Source organism: Lytechinus pictus, chromosome 2, assembly GCF_037042905.1.
Source record: "Lytechinus pictus isolate F3 Inbred chromosome 2, Lp3.0, whole genome shotgun sequence".
NCBI classification, from domain to species: Eukaryota; Metazoa; Echinodermata; class Echinoidea; order Temnopleuroida; family Toxopneustidae; genus Lytechinus; species Lytechinus pictus.
In genome coordinates, this window is record NC_087246.1 from 20,755,693 (window position 1) to 20,764,901 (window position 9,209).

Below are 9,209 nucleotides of genomic sequence, written 5' to 3' on the forward strand. Positions count from 1 at the left end.
TTTTTTCTTTATGATTTATGCCCCCAGAACAATTCCCATGTTTGTTATGTAATTAAAATGTATTATATACGAATGTTATGAATGCAGAATAAAACGATAAATCAAATCAAATCAAATTAAATGCATTGACTTATCCACGTCCCCGAGGGGCAGGCATGATAACAGAATTCGCCATATTTGACAGGGATATATACTCTTCAGATATTAAAAGCAATACTATTTTATTTTCATGTACAGCTATGAATAATCTTTTGCAAATATCCTGAATATTACTAGAAGACAATGCATGGGCCATGAAACGTCACCTGAATATATCATAAAGTTGTCTCAGGGACAGCGTCAGGATATTTTGGTTGGGGATCCTTTCTTTCCATTTTCTTCTTCTATTATCAAATATTTTTGTTAAGTCTTTATAGAGGTTATGCATGTGTGGGAGAGGGTGTGTTCAAGTGTGTGGATGTGTCTAGACGTTAAGGATAGTGTTTTTTTAGAATCACACTTATGAAATAACATGCTTAACAAGCAAGGGTGAGTGGGGTGTGTGTGTATTGTATTTGATGAGAGTGTGGGGTGAGGGTGTGGTTATGTGCCTTGAGGGCATAGGAGGACAAGGTGTGAGGGTACCTTGATGTGTGAGATTGTGATCGAGGTTGGACCGAAAGTGTGTGCGTAATGGTGAGGGTGCGTGTGTTCAATTTCTCCTCGTGTATCAATCTGATTTGCAGGTTCTTTTCTTTCTGTATCCTATTTCGCAAAAAAATGCAGATATCATATGCAGATTTGTATATATTATGCGTGTTTACGTATGTATTGTATGTGCATGTGTGTGTGTTAGGATGTGGGTGTTTGTATGTGTGTATAATAAGGTAATGGTATGTTGAAGGTTGATGTAAAATAATAATAATAATAATATAGGGTATTTATATTGCGCACATATCCACCTTGTTAGGTGCTCAAGGCGCTCCTATATTACCCGGCTAAGCTAGGCGTTCACAGCGCACACAGCTTCTTAAGGAATTACTTCCGACCGGTACCCATTTACCTCACCTGGGTTGAGTGCAGCACACTGTGGATCAGTTTCTTGCTGAAGGAAATTACTCCATGGCTGGGATTCGAACCCACGACCCTCTGTTTCAAAGTGCGGAGACTAATCCACTGGGCCACAACGCTCCAAATGGGATAAGGGATGCAATGGAAATATGTTGATTTTTGTTTTCCTGCAAATCATTCAATCATTCAATATTATTTAAATACATAGAGGATTGGGGGCTCAGACTAGTTTATTTGTTTGTTTTTTTAGATATAAAAGTATATTTTAAGATATTTCATTCCATCCTTATTTGCTTCAGTTTTTGGTAAATATTTTTTTTTGCATATCCTTGAAGATATTTTTATTTATCTTGAGTTTATGTAAACCATTTGGATGAAATCCTTAATAAAAACATGATGGAAAAGTGCGAGTGTATGTGTGTGTGGGAATTAAGCTATGTGGTGATCACGTGGATTATGTGTTATACACTTGGATATGCTGGATTCTCATAGTAAGTTTAACCTAAAGATGAAATCGAAGCAACTTTCTTTACAAGATTTATGCAATATTAATGTTTATGAATTTTAATAATCAAGGGGAGTAACATAGTATCTGGTTTTGTTGATCTTTTAAATCCACATCCTTACAATGTTTCCTATTTTTTAAACGAATTTCTAATACAAGGAAGGTTTTGTGAAATTGATTCAGAACAGGCTATCCCAGATAAATAATAGTCTTGCGGTAATAAAGCATCATTCATCATGGCAATATTACTTCTATCGTAAGCATCATAAAATAATTAACGCTGTTAAATATATCAAATATAGCTTGTATATCATTACTTAGTTAAGTTAAAGGGGGGGGCATAATTATAGTAATTGCCACCCCTAAATAAACACTATAGAAAACTAAATTATTAAGGGAATTGAATTAAAACTGTTCCTTTCTATCCTTAAATACTTCTTACCACAGTGCATTATTTCTGGTTGGGGTTATGCTGCATAATATTAATATGCGGCTTAACCCCCATCTATTATGGTTTAAAGTTTGTAGTATACAGATCTCTTCATTTTTTAAACTATGCTATCGGTTAATGTATCAAAGATCTCTATGCTCTAAAACTATATTTCGTTTCATCTACAATGTCTTTGGTTCTACTTTTTACTGTTATGACCACCCGTCCAAAATAGCTTCCATTCTTTTCGTCACAATCTTTCTTCTTTTACGCCATCACCCCGTAAATTCATCAATATTGATATCGATCTCCGGCCGATTCCATGGTAGGGGTAAAACACTTTCACCCATACACAACTCACTTGGTCGTCATCGGTGCCATCGATCTCCTCTGATAGACCAATCACAGAGCTGGTTCTATACCCAAACATTGTCTAAGGCTAGCAACGAGGTGTGGTTTGCTGGTTACTCGGTGTACACAGCTTGCATCCATATAAGCATGGGAAGTTTGGAGAGTTAGCATCAGTCAAGAAATATTCCTTACTGAGACATCACTGTCTGTGGATACTCTGATATTTTGATCATTATTAGTTGAAAGCATTTCACAAACTTCTTCTGAAACTTAAACATTTAGGATCTGTGTCATCCTTATCAAGGATACATCAGCTATTTCTACATTTCACAAAGGTAAGCAAAATTATTTTGTTATTCTTTTCTTTCCCTTTGATTGTTAGCGCTCTAGCTTAAAAGTTTGTTTTGTCGCAGTTATTAGTTTTGGAAGTTTTTTTTACGGTTTAAGGTAGTTTGTCGACATTGCCAGCTTCGTTGGAGTATTAGGCGGTAGTGATCTATTATTTTGCAAATGTTGAATGGCAGAAAATTCACATTACTCTTCAACTTTTCCAAATTAAGTTATTCAGTATACTACATTCACATCTAAAAGAGATTCTTCCTACTTTATTTACTTTAAAGTCCATAATTGCATTAGTTATGTAACGTGTAAAAGAAATAAGCATAATTTTATCTTTTTTTATTTTGGTCGGTCTGATAATAATTCGTTTTTAATGTTGTGTAAGATAGCATTTCTCCAATAAAGTTTTCGATGCCGGATGACCGGCGTGGTCGTACTGTCACCATGGCAACGTCGTAAATAGGGCGCGTATATACGGAGGGGTGATCGATAGTTTCTTTTATGCCTTGCATGCTCTTTATTGTTTGTTCCATCCCCTGTCGACTACTTATTTGGGCTGTTGGCCCGGCTACAATATTACAACTTTCTAATTTTCATACCATGCGTTTATTTGACTTCTGAACGATTTTATTATTATAAACTTGGTGTAAGCCAGAAATAAGTATGTCTAAATATTTATGCTCTTTTACATTTTCAACTCTTTAACATCTTTTTTATGAAATGTTGTTAAAATTTTTGTTATTAATTATGCTTCCATTGCCTTTGTTGAGATATCTTTTTCCTCAAAGTTAACCCGTATTTCCCCCCTTTCTTTTCCAGATTCAACTCTTCCATATTGCAATGGCTTTCACTCGTTTCGTTGTCCTGATGGCCCTCGTCGCCACATCTTACGCACAGTTCGTCGACGTCGACAGTTTTAACATCGACAGTCCATCCGTGATCTACGACGGCGAAGTGTTCACCGTCCAGTTCGATCTCACCTTCACACCGACCGCCGGAGCTGCCGCGATCATTGACGGCTCCCACGCATCCACCCGTTTCATGCCTGTCTTCACCCTCTCTGAGGATGGCTCAACGCTAGATCTTGATGCTTATGCAACCGTCGAGCTCACCGCAGCCCAACAGACTACAAGCCTCACCGACGATGACTCCGTGACGTGGAACAATCTTGAGACCTCCCTCAATCTGACCGACATCGAATGCGGCAATGGTACCGTGTACCAGTATGCCTGTGTCTCCCTCATGCCATACACCGGAGTGACCTGGTCCGGCGTTGACACCTCTAACAGTTCCATGTGTACCAGCTTCGTCTGTAAAGGTAGGTTCATTCTCTGCTTCTTGAAGAAAGTATATCTAGTTATTTAAAAAAAAAAATCATCTTTGGAATTATGGCTTCAAATAATAACATATTTCAAATGCTACATGCTTCCACTTAAAAATCTATTCTAACTTTCTAAACCTCACATCAAAAACATATATGCGAAACAAATTTTTATGTCTTACCGTAGGCTAAGTTATATAGATCATGAAGATGGGCATGTAATATAGACTTAAAAACTTTATAATTCATCATAAAAATTTATCTCCTGAAAGGAATGAAATTGTGACTGCATGTTGAAGGTCATATTTTTGACAACACACTAATGACTCCTTATTCTTTTTTTACTCAACAGCTGTTGCCGACATGACTGTATCTGCCCTGGAAATCACTAACCCTGATGATAACATCATCCGTATCGGTGGCGGTCAAGCCCTCGATTTCGACATCACTCTCTCAAACCCATCATCAAGCGACAACGTCGTCGGCAGCAACAACTGGTTGGTGAGCCTCTACCTGGCTGACGCCGAGACGAGCGGCACTGCAGTCGCTACTGAGACCATCACCCTCTCCTCCGCTCAGAGAACCACCGATCTCACAGCTGGTTCTACTGTGGAATTCGAGGATCTCGCCGTTACTCTAACCCTAGACAGCGTCACCTGCGCCGACTTCGGCTACGCCTGCGCCAGCGTAGCACCTGCGTCAGCTGCCTACTGGACCCGCCCTGCTTCCCCAAGTGATAACTACATCTGTATTTCCGTCACCTGTGGAGCAGCAGCTATCAAGACAAGTCTAATCGTCATGCTTCTTACCGTCGTAGCCAGTCTCTTATTCAACCATTAATTAAATATAACATCATAGAACATTTAATAACTCCTTAAGACTATTAAGAAAATCTTTCGAGCCGGCAACTTGCTTCGAACGTTGGACCGGCTGAAGATATCGGAGCAGCTCCAATAAGCGGTTACTTTGGTGATTGACGAGTCATTCACTTCCTCGGTAACATTTATAAATGATAATGATTAAATGTGTTTGGTAATTAAATAACTGTTTGCCAAATGCAATTAGATAGCTGTCAATTTGGAACGATGTACGGAATTTCTTTATCCAGTCCACTCTCAAAACATGTACAGAAAGTTGGTTAGAAATAAGATATACAATGATCGTTAATTCGAGATCAACCAAAATATATGTAGGTGGTTGATTGTTTTATCTTCACCACTTTAATTAACATTTCATACATGTTTCGAGAGTACATCATCTTATGCTTGGTTGATTGTACATAATATATGCATGTTTTTCCAAACCGCAATTTTCTTGTACAAATGTATACATTAAAATTATAAGAATCATTATAGTTTTGGCAAGAAAAAAAAACAATTATCGGACAGCTGGGTATTGTAGTTAAAGAGAAAATATATTATTATGATGTCACTATAAACATATATATATATATGTTTTTCTTTGAAAGAGATCATTTAAATAAATTCTACGGTATGTTTGGTGCATGATCTTTGGAAGTATTTATGAGTGAACTCACGGTTTAGGATATCACTCCGCGATGCGATAATTCGGCGCGCCTTTTTTATGTGACTGAACATCTTCACGTTGTAATAGAATAATCGATATCAAAGAGTGTTATTCTGCTTGAGTTTTACACATAAATCTAGTAAAGGATTTTAACCTTCCAAAACGATATCGAGCAAAAACTGTACTTGTTTTTAGATCTCAGAAAATGAATTTTCTATACGTGTTGCTACTTGCCGAGACGTTTAGAATTTTGTCATCCACTGACACCTTGATATATTATTACGATGTATATTTCAATTTTCCTTCTGTAGCGCTACGTGTATTCTTTCATTCTTTATGATTATGTTGATATGTTTTGTACTTACCTCAAATGCGTTGATATTTTTGTAAATGAAAGTTGTGGTGCGCACCCTAATCTATTTTGCTATGTCATGTCGCAATATTTATTTATGCATGAAATCTCTGCTTAGTAAATAAAGTGGCCACTTTGTTTCTTTGAAAAGTATATTACATTCTATCTTGTTATTTTATTTCAATATTACGTGTTGTTTTGTTGTTGTTGTTGAAAGCGTGAGATCGTATGTCCTGCTAATGATTTTCAGAGTGTCACGGATTGTTTGACAGTGTTTAATGAATTCGGTGCTGTTTTTTATGACGATGCTGTGATAATGGTGATGAATGGTATACATTTCGAATTTCATCTATTAAAATACTCCCAAAGGGTCACGTCAACAAATCCAAAATTAGATTTAGAATTAAAATCTCGATATTAAAAAAAACATATATATAATCATGGACAATCAAGACGCGTAATCACGGTCTTGGAATAAATGTGACTCCAAGAAAGTATGTATATTGAGAATGGCTGTGGAATTGGTTGAAATGTTTGTTTGTTGTGATTTGGTAATAATATTTCTACACTCTAAAAAAATAGTCTATTCAAATTTGAATAGAAACTTCATTACCAGAGATTTTATCTTAAAGTGTAAGATTCTTGTTGATTCCCGGGTTGATTCCTTTGATTGAAACGACCTTGTCCCCCTTTTACATGAACTTTTCATTTTCATAATAAATTCTGTCCATTGCCCCTCTGAAAATGAGAGTTTGAATTGGAATAGATTACTTTTAGAGTGGTGTTCTGATATGATAAACATAACTGAAATAATAAACGACATTGAAACATACAGAAACGGGGAAGGAAGAAGTAATTTAAGAGGAAACAAATGATTAAGTCCCCCTAAGGATTTGATAAGCGAACTTGGAATTTCTTTCGACCCGTTGCTAACAAACAGATATAATGGTGTTTTGTTGATTGTTTTGTCCCCCCCCCTCTCTCTCCCTGGCTTCATACCATGCTTTCATCCAAATTCCATGAGCACCGCAAGTTTTCTGTTGGCATGGAACCCAACAATGGGTCCCTCCCTGTCTAGTATAGACAGTTTGCGTTATGATCGATCCGATTCGATGTCGTCTTGGTTCTGCTATCGATTTTATTGGTTGGGAGGGGGAACGCACTACCACTATTGGCCTATAGCATAGGTGCTTCTTCACCTTTGGTGGACCTTTAGTTTCTTTGAATTGAACCGCATCCATAAAATAATTTATTTGATGTTTTTTCAACAACTTATTAACTTCCCCAATTTCTCTAAAATGTGTTATCAAATTCTCCCCTTCCCTCGTTATTCTCTAAAACTATTATCCCTGCAATTTAACGTAAAGAAGTTCTTGATAATATCATCAGATATCTAACAAACTTTAAGTTAGGTCTACTGTAGTTTTATAATACATCCGGCCTTTATCTGACAGAGAATATCATTTCTTTATTATAAGCATAAAATATCAACATCCTAACTCAACTTTCCATTAAGTTAACATATTATTTTTCGATTGTGGAATTGTTTTCCCCACTTTGACGCATACATTGCATCAATGTGATTCTTCGCACTTTATCTCCAGCACAATATACTAGCAGTGTCGTAATCAGCCTACAATCGTTTCTGGCAAAATTTATTTAAAAAAAAGTAGCGAGCGAGCGAGCAAAAATTTCGACATTTTTATTACAAAATTCCAATATTGTGCTAAATTTTTGACATAACATTCAGAAAATGATATCATATTTCACCCTTCTCTCTTTCCTCTTAATTCTTTTCCTTGGTCGTGGTTTCTTTCTTTTTAGGTGTGTGTGTGGGGGGGGGGGGAGGCAAGTGCCCCAGCCCCCATCTGTACTTTACTGTATAATAATAATCATGATTGATGTCATTAATATTACTACTCTATACCTTAAAATTTTATTAATAATTTACATTAATTTGAAATGGGAATGCTTGCTGAAGAAGAATAACAATTGTCTGGGTGAAAGTTGCGTGCATTGTTTTGAATCAATCAATATCTCTATTCCGTCAGGTTAAATAGGATGTGGTTTTTTTATTGATTGAGAGGTCACTGTAAAAAAAAAGCCACGAAAGAAAGTTCACAAGAAAGAAGTGTTTAAAATGACTTGAAAGGTTTTAATGATACAATACCATAATAGACTCAACATAACTTTCGTCTGCTAATTGTTAATATCATGAAAATAATCACATAGAATTATAAAAAATTGATATTATTTTGACCTATCGTCTGAGCTCTATTTTTTTATTATGCAACATCCTTACACCCGACTTATTAGATAAGATAGCAGTGAGATAATTTCGCAACATAAATGACTACAAAATTATTTTCTATCTTCGAGTAAATTTAACTGATTTACATGCTTTTACGACAGACTTGTGAAGGAGGGGTCAGGTCAATTTTGTCTCGCCCGCTTTGTTCACTCGATTTTCATAAAAATGTTGCATTCTATCCATACTCGGTCTTTATTATTATCAGTATTATTTTTTAGTTTGGGGTCTTATTGTGTCCTGGCTAGAATGTAGTTTTACATATGCCAGATGCGTTCCACTTGTCTACGATTTGCGCTCTCTCTCTCTCATCTCCCATCCTCTCTCTTCAAAATAAGCAAGAAGTTGTCAATAAATTAATTGTGTTGCCAAGTGAAAAAAATGCGTGATAATAAGATAATACAATTAAATTTTGAAATAATTTTTTGTACTTTATCTTTATCACGAATATTGAAGAAATAAGATGAAGAGTAGTATTCCATAGGGAGGGAAGCGGACAAATTTGTTGTTTAGTCTAGGGTTAAACCTAAGTTTAATTATCATACCAACCTTAAAAGTTTGATAAAATATACACATATAAACATGTATATGATATAGTTCATTCTGAAAAGAGACCATGTCACCTTTTCTACACGCTCATGTGTTTGACTTGACATATCGATCTGATTTTTATACAGAAGTCGATCTCATCCAAAACTATTTTTACCAATTTTGTTTAATTAAAAAATGTATTTTCAAAGAGTGCGAGTTACTTTTGTAATATATCTTTATCACGATATTGAACAAATAAGATGAAAAGTAGTCATGGTAGTATTCCATAGACAATATACATTTTAATGTTTACATTGTTCCTAGTGCTTGTGGATATCTGTTTTGTTCTATTTCATTTTATCAATTTCTCATCTGATATAACCTACCATTGATATTTATTGTACTTTCTTATTCAATTTCCTTCTCTTCTCCTTTCTATACTATTTGAAAATAATTTGAATTTCCCAAAGTCGACCTCTTTTCTCCCCTCTTTCT

The 9,209-nt window shown here is 35.7% G+C and overlaps 1 protein-coding gene across 1 annotated transcript; it reads left to right on the plus strand.

Annotated features, from left to right (window-relative positions):
* Positions 1-2,335: 2,335 nt before the first annotated feature.
* On the plus strand, positions 2,336-6,028 carry LOC129254588 (uncharacterized). Its single transcript, XM_054893086.2, has 3 exons — positions 2,336-2,671; positions 3,495-3,993; positions 4,349-6,028. The coding sequence occupies exons 2-3, from the start codon at positions 3,516-3,518 to the stop codon at positions 4,834-4,836; spliced, it is 966 nt and encodes a 321-aa protein (XP_054749061.2). The 5' UTR covers positions 2,336-2,671; positions 3,495-3,515; the 3' UTR covers positions 4,837-6,028.
* The last annotated feature ends 3,181 nt before the right edge of the window (positions 6,029-9,209 follow it).